The following is a 22,574-nucleotide window of genomic DNA, read 5'->3' on the forward strand; positions in this document are numbered from 1 at the left end:
GCAAGTCACCATTTCACCACCAATACTCCCCAGGATGTAACGGCAGTTATCCCCCCCAATCCCCGACATTGTGAAGGAAGTCCTCTTCCATAGAATCCGGAACCACAAACACAGGGTCAAGAGATGAAAATCCCCACTCAGTGCTTGTGTCCTCTCACCTTGCAAACCGATCTGAAGGAAATATGCTTGAATTCATGCATACACACAGATTCATACATCTGGATATTTTTGTGCTTATGACAGGTATTGGATTTGAGTGTGTGGCATTTTTCAGAAGTAAATCCATCTTTCCACAGGTAATGTACTCTGCTGCCAGGGCCTGTATGCACGCTCAACAAGTAAGGCCCCATTGCTGAAAAAAAAGCAACAGTTGTTGAAGGATTGATGAACAACATCTGGACAAGCCATTTAAATACTGGGAGACTTTTGTTGTTGAGACAAGAGTAATATTGAACTTTTTAGTTGCCATAATACACACCATGTTTGGAGGACAAATGGCACTGCACATCACCCTAAAACACCATGACAACAGTGAAGTTTGGAGGTGAGAATGTGATGGTGTGGGGTTGCTTTTCCGCAAATGCTACTGGTAAATGTCTCATTATTGTAGGAAGGATGAATGGGCATACTGTATGTCCCGAGACATTCATGACAAAATCTGCTGCCATCTTCGAGTATGGTTGAAATAAAACGATGGTGGACATTTCATGATCCAGATTATACTACCAAGGATACTCTTCTTCTTGTAGTTTTCCTTTCGACTTGTCCCGTTAGGGGTCCCCACAGCATGTCATTTCAGATGAACGCATATTTGTTTGGCACAGTTTTGCAAACACAGGCTGTTGTATAAAGTATTTTAAAAAGTACCAATTGATGTGTTCAATACTGTTGCCTTTTGTCATTACACAAAATTAAACACAACTTAATTTCTCAGCTATTTGTCCTGCTTTCTTTGTGTGTATGTAACTTTGTAGGTAATTGAGTTGTAACTAACACGTGGTGAAATATTCAAGTCAATAGCACCTTTGGAAATATATTTCATGAGAACCATGGTGATGTGTTAAATACTTTTTTCAGTCATTGAATATGACAACAAGTGCTTACAGCCATGCTACTCTGAGAACGCCCGATCTCATCGGATCTCGGAAGCTAAATGGGTTTGGCCCTGGTTAGTACTTGAATGGGAGACTGCCTGGGAATACTTGGTGCTGTAAGTTTCTCTTCCCAGCTAGATGCTGAGGGGTTGCATCAGGAAGGGCATCCGGCGTAAAACTGTGCCAAACAAATATGCGTTCATCTAAGATGACACGCTGTGGCGACCCCAAATGGGACACACTCCCACACTCATGAGGAATGAGTGAATGCGTGTCTGGGTGACTGCAGCAGAACCAAGCCTTGAGAATACTAGTACCTATCGAGTAGACTAATTAGTCTATAAAACCGAGAAAAGGGCAAGGTGTGTCCTTTATGTGAGCTCCGTGAAACGTGTGCATGTGTAAAAGTGTGAGTGGAGGTTCACTACCTTATTTGAACAGGAAATTGAGTGGCAACTGTTTGATGATGCAGAGGTAAGAATTCCCCGCCACTTGTAGTAGAAGCTTGATAATTACCTCAAACAGAACGTAATTGTCACCCTATTCAGGGGGAAGTCAGTATAGTCACCCTAGGTGAACCACTGACTCCAACAGGGGAAAAACAAATAGCAAAATAGTTGATAAATAGCAAAATAGTTAAAACAGAACATCTGGGGAAAAAAATTAATGTGTAAGGACTAGAAGATTGTAAAAAGCCAATGTCCTACTAAAATAAAGCATCTAAATTTATGGATAACACAATATGACTTTGCTGGCCAGCTCAACATACACAAAAAAAATATATAGTTAACCTGCAGGATAAAATAAGAGAAACACACACACACACAAAACAACAACAACAAAACTGGATTTAAGATTATGTGAAAATGGCCATAAAAGGTATCACATCTCATAAAGTTGATGGAACATAATTCGTCCAGGTAACGGAAGACTTGAGAAAATCTTACCACTTAAATGGTGTGGAAGTACAACAAATTTGGATGACAAATTACTTTCTCACAGCAGCAGGGAGTCCAAGGGTTAATATTGCGCAATTCTGCTAGATTTAGACAAAAAGCACATTTTTCTCCCATTGAAAGAGCAAAATAAAACAACAATGAACCATTTGAAGAATATAGAATTGGAATGACTGCATGTTTTAAAGCAAACAGCAGCATTTCTGGAGATCCCACTCCAGGGAGTGTGCATCAAGGGCAATTAAAAAATGCTCTTCATGCGAATTCAAATAATCCTAGAAAACAATGGATTGAAAAACATTGGGTTGACAAACCGACTGGCAGCCTGTAACAATACGTTAACCAAGCACCACACACAGAAAGAGTGCTCCAAAATAAGAAAAAGAAAGTTGGCACCTTTCTGACAGAGGAAGGAGAAATTTATGGAGCTTTATGCGAAACATTTAATAATTTTGGCCGCAGATGAGGAAGAGAGCAGCCATCTCCCCATCAAAAGTGTCACAACTCATGCTCCCAAAATGCAACTTTTTAATTTGCCCCATACATTTGTTGGGAAGAGATGGCTTGCTGAAACTAGGACTGGGCTTAATTCCCTCTCTGACGGGAAATATAGCAGTTAAAAGAAAAAAAAGAATTACTGGGAGGACAGTATCTGAGATGACACGCTGTGGCGACCCCGATAGGGAAGAGCCGAAAGAAACTTACTTACTGGGAGGACAGTTAAATATCTTACAAAATAGGAATCCAGCACTCTATTATTACACCTTAGATATTCCAAACAAACCTCCCACAAGAACAGGAGATTTCTTGCTGCAAACAGCTTGAGACATGTTTGAACAACCACAAAATGACTTAGGAAGTGACTCATTGCATGTGACTATGTAGTATAAGATACTGTAAACTTATAACAGCCCACACCAGGCAAAATCATGATTGATTATCTGTACTCAGAAGGTATATCAGTCGTGGTGGCAGGAACAAGATGTTTTAAAAAAAAGTCAATAGAGCGCATTATATTTAGGTATGGATGAAAAGTATAGTTGTATACAGGTACATAGAGTGGTAAAAAAAATCACCATTTCGATAAGATATTCGATGTCCTATGTTACACATTTATACATCTTACGGTAATGTGCGCCACCAACCTGAGCTCTGGCTTTTTACAATGGTTAGAGTAGCATATTTGTTGCTACTGCACCAAACATCAGAAACGACTGCCCGTGAGTTTGTTTTCACCTAAACTATGACAAAAAATGTCAACTGCAACGGCTAGTTATGCAGCTGCTTTGAAAAGAAATGTGTCATCACTCCTGCCGATGACGTGGGCAACCCGGAGTAGCGCGTCAGTCCAAAACAATGAGGGTTTAATGTCTTCAGATGGCTAACAAAACAACCTGAGATCAATCTAGTAGGAGCGTAATGGCACATTAAAAAAAAATGGTATTGCGCACACAATTGAAATGCTCCCTTTTTTTTTAAATGTGGCCATATTGCCTGCGACGGCATTTGCAGATGTCACACTGGGACAGTCGCCATAGAAAACATGCTGTGCCACCTGCTATGGCAGATGAACAAGAGAGATTTTCGGATTTTTATGACACTACCTTCTGAGACTGAAGATCTTTTTGAAGAAGTGAACATCTCAGAATCGAGTGAAGGTGACCATGGCCATTTTACCATCTCATTTCGAGCCATATTTAGACGATATGCGGATCACTTTTAACTGACAACAGACTCCCCGACAGACAGACGAGGAGGACCAGGAACCCGATCAAATATTCAAAATGACTGGCTCATAACTGTTTAAATTCCTAGCCCTTTCACACATCTTGTGTATGTAATGTACCCGGGAGGACCCATGCCGGGCGAAGTAAGTACGTCAGGGGTGCCCAGACACTGGTGGCTGGTGGTGGGGAGAGGTCCTTTCTCCTCCCCACATGTTGCCAGCTCATGTGCCGGCCCGTGCACATCAACACATTTAGCAGCCTTGACTTATATACTTCATTAAGTTATGATGCGGACCTTTTGTTGCATTATGAGAGAAGGACGCGGGCGGAGCTTTTTAATAATACTACTGCTTTCAGACAAGTAGACAGACACCACACTGCCTTGCTGGAACATTTGATCGAAATAACATTTATTCAAGTTTGGCTACTATACGTTGTTGGGCTAGTTAGCTCGTGTTACACGCTACTAAACTGTCTTTGTACTTCTATTTTGTTGTTGTTTTGTATTTTATTGTATCGTGTGTGATTAAATTGTCTTAAACGCAATACAAGTGCTTTGTTATATTTTGCTGGTTTGACCAAGGGGAGTTATTCTAAAATTATCACTTAATATATGCTATAAACTGTGAGACAAATTAGACCCCCGTAACTATTTTTTTAATAGCTCTATACACACCTACCTGTCTTTTAGAACCCACAAAGCTCTCGTCCTTTGCACCCGTGCCATTACACTGGTCCATAATGGGAATCACAAATTGGGAAGGGCACGCTCTACACGCTGAACATAATGTGGGGCATTGACGAACTCTTAACTGTTCTGTCATTATCCTGCCGCTCCAGACGGGCTGTGCGGGTGCCCGCGCGCTCGCGCTAATTGACCCCTCCGTGGATGTTGCGCAATCCGCGTCACTGACCAATCAGAGGCCAGAGATCTGCATAATCTCGGACTCAAATCTCAGACAGCGCTGGCTGGATGATCCAGTATAGCTTCTGTTGGCGTTTTATCGCATATTTGGGTTCTTTAACAATAGATATGGTTAAGAGGTGTGATGTACAGATTAGAGATAGTGGCACTGAAGAAACAACAGTAAGCAGAACTGGAGATGGCAGTTGAGGTTCTCGCTCGGAGTGACCAGGTTGGATAGGATTAGAAATGAGCTCATTAGAGGGACAGCCAAAGTTGGATGTTTTGGAGACAAGATTCGAGAGAGCAGACTTCGATGGTTTGGACATGTTCAGAGGCGAGAGAGTGAGTTTATTGGTAGAAGGATGCTGAGGATGGAGCTCCCAGGCAAAAGAGCGAGAGGAAGACCAAAGAGAAAGTTTATGGATGTGGTGAGGGAAGACATGAGGGCAGTTGGGGTGAGAGAGGAAGATGCAGGAGATAGGCTAAGATGGCAAAAGATGACACGCTGTGGCGACCCCTAACAGGACAAGCCGAAAGGAAAAGAAGAAGAAGATGGTTAAGAGTTGTAGTCACGGACTTTATAATAGTGACGACAGGTATCCTGAAAAGCTAGTTGGTGGAGTTCAATTCGTACCTTTTCCAAAACCGAAGACCCAGTACGAAAAATGTCTTTGATGGATCAAATTTTGTGTAAGACCGCATCATCAACTGAATCCATCTAAAATCAACCGGAACAGAAGACCGAGTACGAAAAATGTCTTTGATGGATAAAACTTTGAGGATGACCGCATGATCAACTGAATCCATCAACCGGAACAGATATATTTGCACAAATGTAAGCCGTATATTTGATTTTCAATACATGTCTCATATAAATGAATTAGCAGTTCTTCGCTTGCATAATATAGCTACGTGTGAATGGTTGTCACACTTGATCTGTGTTGAGCGATATTTTGCGATGATCTGACTGCACAAACGTGTCCCATTGTTCGCGGCTAATTAGCAAAGCTAAACCGGACTAGCGAGTCCTAAAAGCCTTCGACGTGCACCGAGACACCAAGACTGAAGGAAGGATGTTTGAGGACACTAAAGTAGTGATTGTCGTACTCGGTCGGGACTTACGTAGGTTCGGCACTAATTCAAGAATAATTATTGAGGGGAGCGCGTGACGTTACACATAGAAAACGAGAGAAACAACTCGTAAATCAAGCCTCGCCTTCTTTTCCTTCATACGGTGGTTCACAAATGGATATACATATTCTGCACACAAGTGTGATATGTAACATGAAAATTGGAAACTGTCAATCACGAATTCGTCTTTGGGTTATAATATATTATATTATGTGGCTTCTCGGTCTTCCTCTGACTCTGCAAAGATCTCGCGCTAATATCAATGGTTTCTCCGTCGATATGCATGTAAATACCATTGAAATACCGCTCGCTGAAATACTTGAAGCCCTGCTGTATGCTTTTCAATGATATTTCACTGTTAGCTAAGAATGCGAGTGAGAAATCAGCCGGTAAATTGGACAGTTTCGCTCTATTCCTTTCTTGCTGCGCCGAAACTTTTTGCTAATTGTTTGTCTTACGTCAGCGCACATGGCGTGACGTCACTCAGGAGGTGTGGTTACGTGCCCTGTACGGAGGGGTCAATTGGGAGGCACACACCTGCGCCTCATGCGGGCTGATTCTCCCATGTATATATAGGACCCCAATGACGACTGGTGCTCTGCCAGATCATTGAGGTTCATGTCCCGTTCCAGCACTCTCGTATCCCTGATCATCAACCCGTGTGTACCGACCTCCGCCTGTTCTCTGACCAACCCCATAAGCCTGACTCCCTTGACACTTCTGCCTTCCTTGATTGAGCTCCCGTGTACCGACTCCTCCCTGCCCGCTCATCTGCTCTCTTCGCCCGACTTCCCAACTACCGCTGCTGCACCTGACTGCCTCCCCAATCTCCGACCTTCAAATAATAAACGTTTTTCCCCGAACTACCTTGCATCTGACGAATCCTGCATTTGGGTCCTACCTCCGTTCCGATGGGTTGTGACATGTTCTAAATGAAGAAGACTCTGCATCTTGCACATCTGTGACTCTTATAAGGAATAATTCCTATTAACTGAATGTCTCTTGTTCTTTGTTCTTGTTAGTTTGTTTGTTTTTTGTTCTGAAGGTCATACCAGGGCAGCACCGACTGCTAGAGACAAATACCTTCTGTGTTGTTACACACTTGCCCAATAAAGTTGATTCTGTTTTTAATTCAAATATGAGACTCTGGTCCTAAGTCAGAAAATGTTGACATGCCCTCTCCAGGTCAGATATGAGATCCTGCCTCAAGTGGATTTCAAGTATCGAGGGTTCTTGTTCATGGGTGAGGGGAAATGGAACGTGAAATCGACAGGTGGCTCGATGCAGCGTCTGCAGTGATGTGGATCTTGTATTGGCCGTTGTGGTAAAGAAGGAGCTAAGCAGCAAAGCGGTGCTCTCAATTTACCGGTCAATCCATGATCCTCCCGTCACCTGTTGTCACAAGCTGGGGGTTGTGACTGAAAGAAAAATATAGGGTGAGAAGCTCGATCATCCGGTAGGAGCTCAGAGTAGGGCTGCTGCTCCTTCGCATTGAGAGCAGCCAGATGAAGTGGATGGAGCATGTAATTCGGATGCCTCCCAAACGCCTTCCTGTTGAAGTGTTCCGGGCCAGTGGCTGGGAGAGGTCCTTACTCCTCCCCGCAAATTGCCAGCCCACCTCAGTGGAAAGAGACCTTGGGGACGACACAGAACATGCTGGAGAGACGACATCTCTCAGCTGGCCTTGGAATGTCATGGGATCCCACCAGAAGAGAGAGATTAAATGGTTGGGGAAAGCGAAATCTGGGCATCCCTGCTTAAGCTACTGCCCGCGACCCAACCTTGAATAAGTGGTACAAAATGAATGGTTGTAATGACAGTTGTTTTACAGACGTGACAAGTGCAGATCCACGGAAACACAAGTGATTTATCACAATTTAGGACACACATCTATTCAGCACAGTAGTTGTCTTCACACATTTATTAAGCAACAGCTTGATGAATACAAGGTATAAATTGTTAAAACCATCTCCATGACAGACCAGCTCTTGTAAAAAGCTGCCTTGCTTTCACACAGCACATTTGCGTCAAGACAGAGCATGTTTAAATAGAGCAGAGTCCAACACGAAACCGATTCACTGTTTACACAATGAAAATATACCATTGGTTTGGCAAAAGGAACTCAGTGTGCATATAAGGTGCACCACATTGTAAAGTGCCATGTCTAATGTGGCGCCTCATCTATTCAGAAAATAATTTAAGACCTCTATGATTGTGAAAATACGGTCTTAAAAAAAAAAAAAAAACTTGGATGGCAATATCCACGAATATGCAGGGCCGAGAATTGTTAACTGTGAATGGGCATAATTACTCTGAGGGTCCTGAGAAAAACAAGACAATACTCTATACTGGTGGCCACAGTTAGATGGATGATGCTGCACAATCTGTGTAAAAGGAGGCAGCGTAGCAAAGAGCAAGCCAGTCTGAGAGAGAGAAAGAACAGAGGGAGGTGGCAGATGGCATATTGGTATGAAGCAAGGGGTAGGTAGCAAATGAAAAAGATGGCAGAAAAGCCAATTATTAAAATGTGCAGCACATTTTCAAATGCTGTTTGTATTTGTTTTATTTATTATGTCATTTTACTGGACTTGCTTTACTAACACTGGGGTTTTACTTTCATTAAAAAGGATCGATTCAGTTTTGGATTTACTACCTGCATAGTAGGAAAAGGACACAACAGAAAGACACCCGAGAAAATGCAATGGTTTATACAGAGGAGCATAGCTCCTCAGTTTTCAGGTAAGTCAATGTGAAACTGAAGATCTGAAAATTTGATCGATAAATGCTTGTAGTGTTGCTGAGTACATGTATATTTATATACAGTTAATGTAGCCATCTGTCCTCAAAAATATTTACAATATTCGTAAAAAAAATATTTTAAATATTTAATCAGCTTCGTACTCATGATTTTAAAATAAATGACATTTAAATGTTGTAATGTATTCCATCCTTCAATAAACCTAAACGTTCATGATAAACACACCACCAGAGAACATTCAAGCTGAGGAAGTACACATTTTATGGTGGGCCTTAGCATAGATATTTCATCAAAATATAAAGATTCCTAGGTTCTTAATTTTGTCCCCAAAATAAATCTACCATTATCTATCTAAAGTACATTATCTTTGTCACCTCCAGCTCTATAGAAACATCACTAAGTGGTACCTGATTCTTTGTTTTCTGTTTTGTCTGTCAACTATAAATAAATCAATAATTTATTTCCATAACTCTGTTGGAGGTTTCTGGTCAGGCGTGGAGAGACCATAAAGTACCGAGAGAGCAGTAGCAGAGGGGGAAGGGTATTTGCCCCCCTGCCGGGCTGCTGATGGATGCAGGGCTCTGGGGGTTAAGGGGAGGGCAGCCAGTCCCCGAGCAAGGCTACAGAGTGGCAGCTACCTGCTGCTCATCACAGGCATGCACACAAAGTTGCACACACACACACACAGACACACAAACACTCACACAGTTTGTCTTAAATTGACTCTCCCACGCATTGCCCCATCTCATGTCGCACACTGACTTTTAACTTGCAACATGCTGTCCAAGACACATACAGTACAATACTGGGCCACACAGTATACTGTATGGGTCGTTTTCATATAATTTGATCAATAACAATAAATTTTCAATGCTCTGAATTTCCTTTTGGAAATGCATTCATTTTACCGATATGAGGACAGTATTTGAGTTATTGACATATGCGACCACCCATCAAAATGTCAATTGTTCTAAGAAACCAACATTTTTTAAGTGACATTTTTTCAAACTTTTAATGGCAAAATGGAGTGACCATTTGGTGTTTGAAATGAAGTTTCATTATTTCCTACATTTTCTGAAGAAAATAATTACATTTTTCGATATGTAGGATACTCTCATACTGCTCAATATGCATTTTCCATGCAAATGAATACAAATGCTTCTTCCTGCCTTCAGAGATCCTTTTTTTATTTGTTTGTTTTTACAAACAGTCCTTCTATGTCACTCACGCTGTCTTGCCACTAGCGAGAGCCTCTTTGTTGTATGCTGTTACAATACACCAGAAGGATCTGTGAGCTGAAGTACCAGGATGATGGATCCATTTCACATTTACACAATAGCAGACCGAAAAATAAGTTCCGCTATTTCTGAGATAAATGAATGAATATGTAAAAATTTTTGACAATGTTGGAAGTATTGCACATTTTAACACTATTATTACTGTATAAATTTATTTTCATGGGTTTAGTGTGCGATACGGCTCATTTAAATACTTGTACCCAATTTGAAGGGCAACATACGTAATTGCACAACTTGCTTGATTTTATGGTACTGTTAATGTATTTAAGGTTATGCAGCATATAAAAACAAGGTGGCATCAAAAACTGCGAAATTAGAATTACAAATGATCATTCATGCTATTGATTAAATTATATGAAACTCCTCCATAAATGGAGAGAGATAGACACCTGAATGAGAGGTACAAAATATTGATAGCCAAATAAGGAGTTGGTCCCTGTTTTGAAACTGTGCCTGGTGCGAAAATATGTATCCATTTCTCCAGATAAAAAACATGAGTGAGACCAAACATCACTTATTCTGGAAAAGAGCCCTGGCATGTAATCTCCATTCTATTTTATCCCTGTCAAGTCCAGTTCTGTGGATCAATCAAGTATTGTACACCAATCTCCTCTATCCATGAATTTGTATGCTGGGGGAGAGTCAAGGTGAAACAGAAAAAGGTCTTCCTCAAATTGTCCCCAAAAGTTGAAAGTATGGATTTGTCCAAAAGTTCTTTGTAAACTGAGCAAACTTTGATTCTGGGACAACCGAAAGGCTGCTTATCCTCACAAGGGTCGCGGGTGTCCTGGAGCCTATCCCAAATAACTCTATGCAAGAGGTGGGGTGCACCCTGAACTGGTCGCCAGCCAATCACACAGCATATAATGCCGAAACAACCAACCATTCACAGTCAAACTCACATTCAGGGAAATTTTGAGTTTTCAATTAAACTAACATGCATGTTTTGGGAAGACTGTAGGAGGAAACCAAAGTAACAGAAGAAAACCCACGCAGGCACGGCGAGAACATACAAACTCCATACAGGTGAGGCCAGATTTCAACCCAGGTCCTCAGAACTGTCATCCACTGTTCCACCAGTAAAGTAATATAGTTCTTCAGAGCAAATTATATTGGTTAATAGATAAGTATGGGAAAGGGGTGTGTTTCAACAATTTTGGCCAGGGTTATCATACACCAACAGGTCACTCACAGAACAGATATCCACCCCCCCCCCTCCTCCCCATCCTCACCCCACAACAAACACACAGAAATAATATTGGGATGAAAACAAAAAAGCACTGTCTCCAATAAAAATGCCCTCTCCCCCCATCCATGTGTAGACAGATTACTTTACAGAAGCATGTCTACACTGCATCGCTGTGTCACAAGGGTTTAGGGTTAATGTTAGCTGTGCTCTCACCAGCCCCCACTGGTGGCCACCCCCTGTATAAAACACTCAGTGGAGCCTCAGCAGAGGCAGAGTCCTGCAAAAGGAAATGATTTGAAACATGTTGCGTTCATCATGCAGATCAGTTATGATCAGACAGTAGTGCACTGTTGTGTGCTACTGTTTCCATTTGCATTTTGATTGCTGACGACTTTCATGACGGCCAGTATTTTAGTCTGGAACGATGTAGCTCCTTATTCCACATTAAACAGACCATAACGATGTTCTCCGATTTCACGTATTTAGGCTGATGTAATTTTAAAATGATATTTGTCAAGCACCGATGTGCTTGGTTTCCTTGATTCAGATGAAGTAAGTACTCTGTCTAATCAAACAAGCAAACCGCTCAATCTTCTTCTTTTCCTTTCGGCTTGTCCCGTTAGGGGTCGCCACAGCGTGTCATCTTTTGCCATCTTAGCCTATCTCCTGCATCTTCCTCTCTAACCCCAACTGCCCTCATGTCTTCCCTCACCACATCCATAAACCTTCTCTTTGGTCTTCCTCTCGCTCTTTTGCCTGGGAGCTCCATCCTCAGCATCCTTCTACCAATATACTCACTCTCTTGCCTCTGAACATGTCCAAACCATCGAAGTCTGCTCTCTCGAATCTTGTCTCCAAAACATCCAGCTTTGGCTGTCCCTCTAATGAGCTCATTTCTAATCCTATCCAACCTGGTCACTCCGAGCGAGAACCTCAACATCTTCATTTCTGCCACCTCCAGTTCAGATTCCTGTTGTTTCTTCAGTGCCACCGTCTCTAATCCGTACATCATGGCCGGCCTCACCACTGTTTTGTAAACTTTGCCCTTCATCCTAGCAGACACTCTTCTGTCACATAACACACCAGACACCTTTCGCCAGCTGTTCCAACCTGCTTGGACACGTTTCTTCACTTCCTGACCACACTCTCCATTGCTCTGTATTGTTGACCCCAAGTATTTGAAGTCGTCGACCCTCGCTATCTCTTCTCCCTGTAGCCTCACTCTTCCCCCTCCACTTTTCTCATTCACGCACATATATTCTGTTTTACTTCGGCTAATCTTCATTCCTCTCCTTTCCAGTGCATGTCTCCATCTTTGTAATTGTTCCTCTGCATGCTCCCTGCTTTCACTGCATATCACAATATCATCTGCGAACATCATGGTCCAAGGGGATTCCAGTCTAACCTCATCTGTCAGCCTATCCATTACCACTGCAAACAGGAAGGGGCTCAGAGCTGGTCCCTGATGCAGTCCCACCTCCACCTTAAATTCCTCTGTCACACCTAAGGCACACCTCACCATTGTTCTGCTGCCATCATACATGTCCTGTACTATTTTAACATACTTCTCTGCCACACCAGACTTACGCATGCAGTACCACAGTTCCTCTCTTGGTACTCTGTCATAGGCTTTCTCTAGATCCACAAAGACGCAATGTAGCTCCTTCTGACCTTCTCTGTACTTTTCCACGAGCATCCTCAAGGCAAATAATGCATCTGTGGTACTCTTTCTAGGCATGAAACCATACTGTTGCTCGCAGATACTTACTTCTGTCCTGAGTCTAGCCTCCACTACTCTTTCCCATAACTTCATTGTGTGGGTCATCAACTTTATTCCTCTATAGTTCCCACAGCTCTGAACATCCCCTTTGTTCTTAAAAATGGGAACTACAACACTTTTCCTCCATTCTTCAGGCATCTTTTCGCCCGCTAGTATTCTGTTGAATAAGTTGGTCAAAAACTCCACAGCCATCTCTCCAAATTGCTTCCATACCTCTACCGGTATGTCATCAGGACCAACTGCCTTTCCAGTTTTCATCCTTTGTAGTGCCTTTCTGACTTCCCCCTTAGTAATCATTTCCACTTCCTGGTCCTTCACTCTTGCCTCTTCAACTCTTCCTTCTCTCTCATTTTCTTCATTCATCAACTTCTCAAAGTATTCTTTCCATCTATTTAGTACACTACCTGCACCAGTCAACACATTTCCATCTCTATCCTTAATCACCCTGACCTGCTGCACATCCTTCCCATCTCTATCCCTCTGTCTGGCCAACCTGTAGAGATCCTTTTCTCCTTCTTTCGTGTCCAACCTGGTGTACATGTCTTCATATGCCTCTTGTTTAGCCTTTGCCACCTCTACCTTTGCCCTACGTCGCATCTCGATGTACTCCTTTCGCCTCTCCTCAGTCCTCTCAGTATCCCACTTCTTCTTCGCTAATCTCTTTCCTTGTATGACTCCCTGTATTTTGGGGTTCCACCACCAAGTCTCCTTCTCCCCTTTCCTACCAGATGACACACCTAGTACTCTCCTGCCTGTCTCTCTGATCACCTTGGCTGTCGTCGTCCAGTCTTCCGGGAGCTTCGGTTGTCCATCGAGAGCCTGTCTCACCTCTTTCCGGAAGGCCGCACAACATTCTTCCTTTCTCAGCTTCCACCACATGGTTCTCTGCTCTACCTTTGTCTTCTTAATCTTCCTACCCACCACCAGAATCATCCTACATACTACCATCCTATGCTGTCGAGCTACACTCTCCCCTACCACTACTTTACAGTCAGTAACCTCCTTCAGATTACATCGTCTGCACAAAATATAATCTACCTGCGTGGTTCTACCTCCGCTCTTGTAGGTCACTATATGTTCCTCCCTCTTCTGGAAATAAGTGTTCACTACAGCCATCTCCATCCTTTTTGCAAATGGCAAACCGCTCAATCAAGCCTGATTAATAATCATCTTGTCCACCGACAATAGGTCAATGAGAAAGCAGTTTTAGAAGTCAATGATGAGACTTTTAAAAAATATCATTTGCATTCAGGCCTTTGAATTTACTTCGGTTAAACGCGTCTGTTGCACATGATTCAAATGTATTAAACTAATATATTAATGAATTAACTAATCGAATTATCACCAGTTTTTAATCATTTGATAACAGAAAATGAAGCACATTTTTCCAGTACTGAAAAAAGTAATTAATTTGATGATTTACAAGGTGCGCACATGGTTGAAACGAGGCGAATTGACATAATTCTATTTTGCTCTGTTCTCCTGGAAAATAATATTTTTTCGCATAAATTGTAACACATTAGAATCGTGCTTAAGTGATGTATATGTTCGCATGAAGTATATTCAAGCGACCTCTTTTATCAAACGAAGGGAAGGGGGAGGGGGTCGTTTGTAATCCTTTTAATGTCTGACACTTTTCTCTGTCAATCCACAAAACCGCGCTCTTCCATCGCAAAGGTGGAAGAGAAGGGGGTGGGTGGGTGCAAACTCACTGGGGCGCTTTTGTAGCGAAATGCAAGCTTGTGCACCGCCCGTTTCTGCTTTATACAGCTACGCAGACACTGACGGAGTTTGCTGGAGCTGAGCGTAAAAGTGTTGGGCACTGCTCTCAGGTAAAGAGATGCTTCAAGTCAAAGCGGGGGGAGGAGAGAGTGGGGGTGTCCGCTTTTGTTGTGCAGAAAAAGGGGGCTTGTTCTTTGGAGATCGGCCTGACATTTTAACCGGGAGTGGTGCCAAGCGACACGCTTGACAGCGGCGTGGCATGGAAGCAGAGAACGCGGCGAACAGGCGTCCTGTTTGCAGTGTTACCACAAACAAGTGGCCCAAGGTTTGCGGACCTCCCCGGAAGCAGTGACGGGACCCAGCCTGCGCAAGACCACGCACACCTGGACGCTGGGCGGACCGCAGTGGGATGATTTCTCACACTCTCTGATTTGAAAAAAGAAAGAAAAGACTTCTAGTCAACCATGAGGTGCCTTTCGCAACAATCTGACTTTTGCAAGAGCGCCTAAGACTTGTGCCAATACTCTTCATTTATGCATATTAACTTGAAGGTGCGCACAGCGAGGCAGGAGCGAACTATGTCCGTTTGACATTAATATGGTCAAGAACAAGTCCTGCGTTCGTCCATGAGCCCCTGGGAAGACCTTTGGCTTTGGTGGATTTCTGTCAAATCATTTGCATCTTCATCCATCGAGTTCCCACTGCTGGGCTGACGGCTGGATATCCCACTCTTGCAATTTCGTCCAATACATTTTCCCCTCCATCGAACATGCGGATCACGTCGAGGTGGAGCTACGTGTGAGTACCTCTCCTCTTCATTTAACTTCCACTGTTTTTTTTTCTCGTTTGTGATATTTTTTGTCTCGCTTTTCAGGTTTATACACTTATTTGCATTCTTCACCTACGCTCAGGTAAGTTGTATATTTCAATTTCGCCCATCAACAATATCGTTTTGAAATTGTTTGAAGCACAACCGCTCTCAATTTTCGCAGGAAGCTGTCGGTAAAATTGAACTTAAAACAAAATATTGAGATAATGTGTGTATATATTTTTTTTTCTTCAGTTTTCTAAACGATCCAAAAACGTTGACATATAGGCCTTATGTAGTAGAAGCCATTCCAGTCAAATTTTATAGCTTTTATATACACACACACAATGATATAATGTACATGTACATTACACGTACACGTACTGATTGTGATATCTAATTTCTGACAGGTAACCAATCAGTCCCCGCCTAATTTCACGCAGCATGTGAGCGAGCAGAGCAAAGTGACGGATCGTGTGAGCCGCAGGTTGATCCGGATCTACCAGCTGTACAGTCGGACCAGTGGCAAGCATGTGCAGGTTCTGTCTAACAAAAAGATCAACGCCATGGCTGAAGATGGAGATGTGCACGGTAAGACCCGCCTGAGTCCATCAAGGCATCTCCATGTTTTCTAAATGATTTGAAACAATATTAATTCATTTTCAATGCTGGACATGGACAATTTTAAATGTTTTTTCATTTATTTTTATAGCTCATCCAAATTAACCAACAAAATGGTATATCATTTTTACAGTACACTGTCAGCAATTATCTTCTTAATTGTTAGTCTCTAGCATTCTTTATATTTTTTATTAAAATAAGAGATTAAATTCCCTTTGGTCTCATAGAGAGGCCATGCAGGAACGTAATATAAATGTCTCAATATTTTTGAATTTCTTAATGAATTCTGCAGTCAAATGCAAACAAAATCAAACTTTTTGACTGCACCATACAACCACCTGCTTATTTATTTAGCTGGCTAATTCATTTAGAATTTCATAAATAATTTCACATCAAGTGACTATTTTGCACCATTTGGACTGTTGCAGTTTCAAAACACATGACGTTCGCAGACTACCATTATGACTGTGCCTGGATGTCCTCCAGAGATTATGTAGACCTGGAAGAACCATTAAAAGCCTTACTTCAACCTGACAAAAAAAAAAAAAAGAAAGAAAGAAAAAAAAATCCTGCATCGTTCCTCTCCAAAAAGCTTCTGAATCTAAATGGGTCTGAGTACACTTTCACAGCAGTTCCCAGTAGTTTTTTGTTATTGTTTGGGCTGGGGTAAGCCATCAATAAGTGGGGTTGTGAAGAGTAACTTTTTTACTAAATATGAATTATAATAATTATTATATTTATATAATAATAATTATTATTATTATTATATATTTTGTTATAAATAATTAAATTATATACTACTTCCCCTTTTTGTTTTTTGTGTTTTTTTTTTCTTTTCAATGCAAGGGAATTTCCTAGTGTATGTTTGTAGGCACAAACTAAATGGGGTGCCATTGGGAGGAAATTTCAAGCACAGGGAGTTGTCATAATAGATTTGTTTTCACTTCATCAGTGTTAAAGTGCTCATGCTCCAGTCTCTGTCAACAGTACTTTACTTTAGTAATGATCATATAATAGCGCTACAAGAAAAAATATATAATTTACTCAATTTGGTAGGGTTGTGAACATGTAAATCTTTTCAAATTTCTGAGTACTAAAAAATGGCCTGTTAAACATCTATTTTTCCCCCAAATTCACTAAACTTCATAAATCCAGGCCCTTTGAAAAAAATTTTGTCAGACAAGGGAAAGGGCATAATTCCTGAGCATTACAGTACTTTTTGGGGGGCTATAGAGAGAAATGTGAAGCTTCATGTGAGAGGCCAGCGGAGATTTATTTGAAAATAAGCTTTTGAATGAGATGATGGGGCTGGCTCCTTAACTGTCAAAGACTAGACAGTCACCTTGTTATATCATTTTGAAAGAATGATTTCACAGGTTCTTGTGCTAAATGTGTGGACAGAGAAGAAGAAGATATCCCCTTTCCTGTTTCTGATGTAAATGTACACACACTATACTATTCATAAAATCTTGTTGACCCATTCACGCAGGTCAGAGGAGGCAGATGAAAATATGGGTCTTTTTCATATAATTTGATCGATAAAATTAAACAGATTTGTTGAATTAAAAATAGTAATTGAATATTTTTTGTATGCTGCCTTGGTTTTATCAGTGTAAATGTCTCCCCTGCTGAAGTAGCCATTCGTGAAGTCTTGTTTTTTTAAAAGTAATTGTTATTAATAATTATATTGTTTAAAATATCCAAGATTTCATAGTAACGGCAACTGTTACTGACAGAGCAATATTATGTCAAATTAAAATGGTTTTTTTTTTATATATTACCATAAAGACAAAAGTGCATAAATGGAAAGACATCAACTGCTTTAGGAAAATTGTGCGAGCACAATTTACTTGAGTTGCCCTTCAAACTCTGTTGATGCAAGAGCATCAATGATACTAACTACGCATAAAACCCATTACACTCCAATCATAATAACGGTAAAGAGGTCACTGATAGTATAGTGGTACACACGCCTGATTTTGGTCCGGGTAGCGTTGGATTGATGCCTGCTCAGTGATGGTGTCACTATGTGGCCTTTGACCACTTCAGAGTGTAGTCTGCCTTTTTGTAAGGTGGGGTAGGCTCCAGCATTCCTGCCACCCTTGTGAGGATGAGTGGATTGGAAAATGGAATCGAATAATGGAAAAGACATGGAAGGAAGGGATTGACACCATTTGTTATTGTGTGAATGAAAAATGGCTATGACATCCTGGCACTTTAGCTCGCAGATACCTGTGGTGTGTTGCAACAACATAATGAGGTGCTGTCCAATGAATAAAGAAACCTTCAGTGGCATAAAAGGACTGAATTTAAAAGAACAACAACAAAAAATAAAAGAACTCTGAAGAAAAATGATGCATTTGTGTTAGTTTTCATGGAAAATGTAAGTTTAGCAATATTAGACAAATCCTACATATTGGATCAAAAATTGTATTAGCATCTTAACAAAAAATGGTACAAATTATGAATCACCATTTCAGACACTCAATACAAAAGACACCTTGGCATTAAAGGTTCGAGGAAAAAAATACTTTAGAATGTTTTTATTTTCATTATTTTGCCTCACTGTACTGAGGAAAGGGATTCAAATCCCAGCTGCGCTTGTGTAGAGTTAGCTTTTTTGACCTGTGCCTGTGTGGGTTTTCTCTGGGTTATCCGGTTTACTTCCACATCCCTTAAACAGGCATGGTAGGTTGATTGAAGACTCTAAATTACCCGTAGGTGTGAATGTGAGTGTGAATAGTTGTTTGTTTCTATGTTTCTAGCGACCAGTTCAGGGTGTATTTCAGCTCTCTTTCGAAGATAGCTCGGATAGACTCTAGTGCGCCCGTGACCACGAGGATAATAGATGAAGAAAATACATGGACAATTATAATCTTTGGATGGATAACATCTGCCAATAATTAAAATGCTCATATCAAAAAAGTGAATTTATTTTCAACAGGAAATTCAGGGAGCCATGCGTTTGCCCTTATTGATCAAGCTACAGTACATAAAAACAACCCATATATGGACAGAGGCATAACATAACTAAAGCATTTTTACTCATTACTAATATGCTGTCATTACAATGTGTCAACAGACCTACATTTGCTAATAGGAATGTTTTCTTTCACAGCCAAACTAATTGTGGAGACAGATACATTTGGAAGCCGTGTCCGTATCAAGGGAGCGGAGACTGGGCTCTACATCTGCATGAACAAGAGGGGGAAGCTTATTGGCAAGGTGAGAAGTTGGATTGTTGTTGGAACTTCGGTCGAACATCAAAGGTCATGTGAGCTAAATTAAAAGAGTTACAGTGGAGTTCATTGACAATAATTTTTAATGTCCAATATTAATTATATTTTCTTGGGTCTTATGTTGATATTTTCATTTACCAAGTGGCATTGTATTACGACATCAGACACCTGAATACACCACACAATGGATTTAACAAATTTGTTTTTGGAAAAAGAGGTCATGACACACAAAAAAAGTCATTAGGTTATCTCTATGGCCATATTATTGTAAGAATAATTTCATAGTTTCATACCCTCGCTTCTCAGAACACATATAAACACACAGCCCTCTCTTCCCAACCATGTAGCACCCTGCGTCGTATGCCATCTGCCCATAGCTCAGTTATGGCATGTATTACGTCCAGGAAAAAAAAAAAAACAAAACAGAGCAGAGAGTAGTTTGGGTGTACCTGTTTATAAGCTCACATTATCCCAATTCTGAACACATTTCCTGACCACAAAAGTAAATCAGTGCACTACCACTTGCTGTCCATCTTATTGTGCTGCTTCATGGGTCATTATTATATAATTAATTACTCACAGTAAAAAATATATCACACTGAATTTCCTTTTGAAAATCAATTATTTTACTGATGTAAGTATTTGAATTATAGTAGGTTTTACCTTCTAAAGTAACATTTTCCAAAATTTTAATGGCAGAATGCCTTTACTGTTAGGTGTCCAAAATGAAGTTTCATAATTTACAGCATTTTCATAAAACGCTAATTACAGCTTTAAATATACATATAATTTTCTCCTATTGATCATTATACCTTTCCATGTTAAATAATTTAAATACAACTTGTTTCTTCAGAGCTCCTTTTCGTTTTGTTCTTTTACACAGTCCATTGTCACTCAAGCTGTGTTTACTGTTATGCAACTGGAGAGAGCCCCTTTACATTGTTACAACACGCAAGAGTCATCTGTATGATGAAGTACCAGGATGAGACACCCAATTTTGCATCGACACAATAGCAGAAACCAAAATAATCATTATTTCTGAGATACAAATGAATATGTATGAATGTGTGAAAGTGTCAGGATAATTGCATATCTTATACCGTAATTATGATGATATAACGTCAAAAATGTAATGGTCTTCAGGAATAGTTAGGATCATTTATGCACTTGTATCCACAGAGTTTGGTGGGGAACATATGTAAATTATGTAACTTAAAAATTTTTATAAATCTTTTGCAAAAAGCCCCCACCACCCACCTCTCATTTGTAATGTATGTAACATATAGTGTATTTGCAGAATGAGAATGAGGAGAGCTCAATGGGTCCACATGTCTAAGAAGCGTGCATGATCGGTGGTTAATATTTTATTCTTAATACTTCTTGGTTTTAAACATACATATAACTACAATTATGGGTTTTGCAGAAAAATGGACAGGGCCGTGACTGTATCTTCACTGAGATTATGTTGGAGAATAACTACACTGCACTAAGGAATGCCCGGTATGAGGGATGGTATATGGCCTTCACACGCCAAGGACGGCCACGTAAAGGTTCACGGACACGGCAGCACCAGCGTGAGGTCCATTTTATGAAGAGACTGCCAACAGGTCAGCAGCCTCCACATCCCGGCCACCACCGACCATTTGACTTCATTCACTATACATTCAACCAAAGGACGAAACGTACGCAGTATTCATCAGAGCACTGAGGGATCAAGGTTGAAAATTATGGTCAGGAGGAAGAGAAACAGACAGACTGGTAGATTTATCAGTGGCAGTTTCAGTGCTCTCCTCTGCTCCTCTTAACTGAGCAATACTGTATCTTAATATTTAGTTGATGCATTATTTTTGGAGTGGAAGACTATAAATAGATACAAATGAAAATTCTATTTTTGTACCTCTGACTTGATCCCAGACTTATGTAAAATGGAAAAAAAGAGAAAATGAGTTATTTTTTTTAGATGCACAGAACTCATTATTGATGATAAGTTAGTTGTGGGATTTTATTTTTTAAATCTGTTTTTTGTATTTTGGGTCTTTTTTGTATACTGTTGTCTGCTGCTCAAGGAAACTTGAAGGGATTCATCGCACTGCCAAAAACACAGTTTTCAACAACCAATCAGCACGTTCATGTGGTGTCATTGGTAGATCAGCCACTTTCCATACACCTTATCAGGAGGGACAAACTTTGCCCAGAGTCTTAAAATATGGGGAGCTTTGGAAGAAACTGGTCGAACAAAGTGGCAGCTAGAGTTGACCACAGTTTTCCTGTAATGACTGGAGTTGTTGTGTACAAAAAATATAAAGGTGTAAAGAAACCATGGGCATACTCATTACTCCTGTAATCCTTTTGTGCTTTGCCTCCTTCTATGTCTGTTTTTATACATATAAAATAGATATTTTATTTGATGTGTAAAATAATGTTAAGGATGAATTATTTATTTAAAATTGTGATGAAATACAGATAATAAATTTGTATTTGGTACTGCTTGGATTTGTTTAGACTTTATTCCAAATGGAAAGCTGAATCACTTGTTGAGTCTTTTGTTTTAATTATGTACAGGTAAACCAATCAAGCACACTTAAACAAATACATGCATTCATCCAGCCAGCTATTTTGCATACCGCTTATCCTCACAAAGGTCACAGGTGTGCTGGAGCCTATCCCAGTAGATTCTGGGGAAGAGGGGAGGTACCCCTTAACTGGTCGCCAGCCAGTTAACAATAAACAACCATTCGCATGCCCATTACCACCTATGGACAATTTAGAATTATTAATCAACTCACCCGCATGTTTTTGTGATATGGGAGGAGGCTAGAGTACCTGAAGAAAGCCCACACAGGAACAAGGCCAACATGCAAATTCCACACAGAGCAGGCCGAACCAGTCAAACTCTGCCACCCTTGACAAATGAACTGTGAGGCCAACGCTTTCTACCAGCTGGTAAAGCATCGGACTCCGAGTTGTGAGGACCCGCCTGTGTGAAGTTTGCATGTTCTCCCCGTGCCTGCGTAGGTTTTCTCAGGGCACTCTGGTTTCCTCCCACATCACAAAAACATGCAACATTATTTGGACACTCTAAATTGCCCCGAGGTGTGATTGTAGATGTGGCTGTTTCTCTCTATATGCCCTGCGATTGGCTAGCAACCAGTTCAGGGTACCCCGCCTCCTGCTGAATGACAGGTCGGAAAGACTCCAGCACTCCCCTCGACCCTCGTGAGCATAAGTGGCAAAGAAAATGAATGGACATAGATAGATAGATAGATAGATAGATAGATAGATAGATAGATAGATAGATAGATAGATAGATAGATAGATAGATAGATAGATAGATAGATAGATAG

The 22,574-nt window shown here is 40.8% G+C and overlaps 1 protein-coding gene and 1 pseudogene across 1 annotated transcript; both read left to right on the forward strand.

Moving 5' to 3' along the window:
* Positions 1–1,098: 1,098 nt before the first annotated feature.
* On the forward strand, positions 1,099–1,217 carry LOC133510308 (5S ribosomal RNA; annotated as a pseudogene).
* A 14,025-nt stretch (positions 1,218–15,242) lies between these two features.
* On the forward strand, positions 15,243–20,938 carry fgf8a (fibroblast growth factor 8a). The gene is made up of 5 exons (XM_061837079.1): positions 15,243–15,360; positions 15,437–15,473; positions 15,781–15,961; positions 19,110–19,216; positions 20,654–20,938. Exons 1-5 carry the CDS (start codon positions 15,332–15,334, stop codon positions 20,936–20,938), a joined length of 639 nt encoding a protein of 212 aa, XP_061693063.1. The 5' UTR covers positions 15,243–15,331.
* Positions 20,939–22,574: the final 1,636 nt, after the last annotated feature.

This window comes from Syngnathoides biaculeatus, chromosome 12 (assembly GCF_019802595.1).
Source record: "Syngnathoides biaculeatus isolate LvHL_M chromosome 12, ASM1980259v1, whole genome shotgun sequence".
Taxonomy (NCBI): domain Eukaryota; kingdom Metazoa; phylum Chordata; class Actinopteri; order Syngnathiformes; family Syngnathidae; genus Syngnathoides; species Syngnathoides biaculeatus.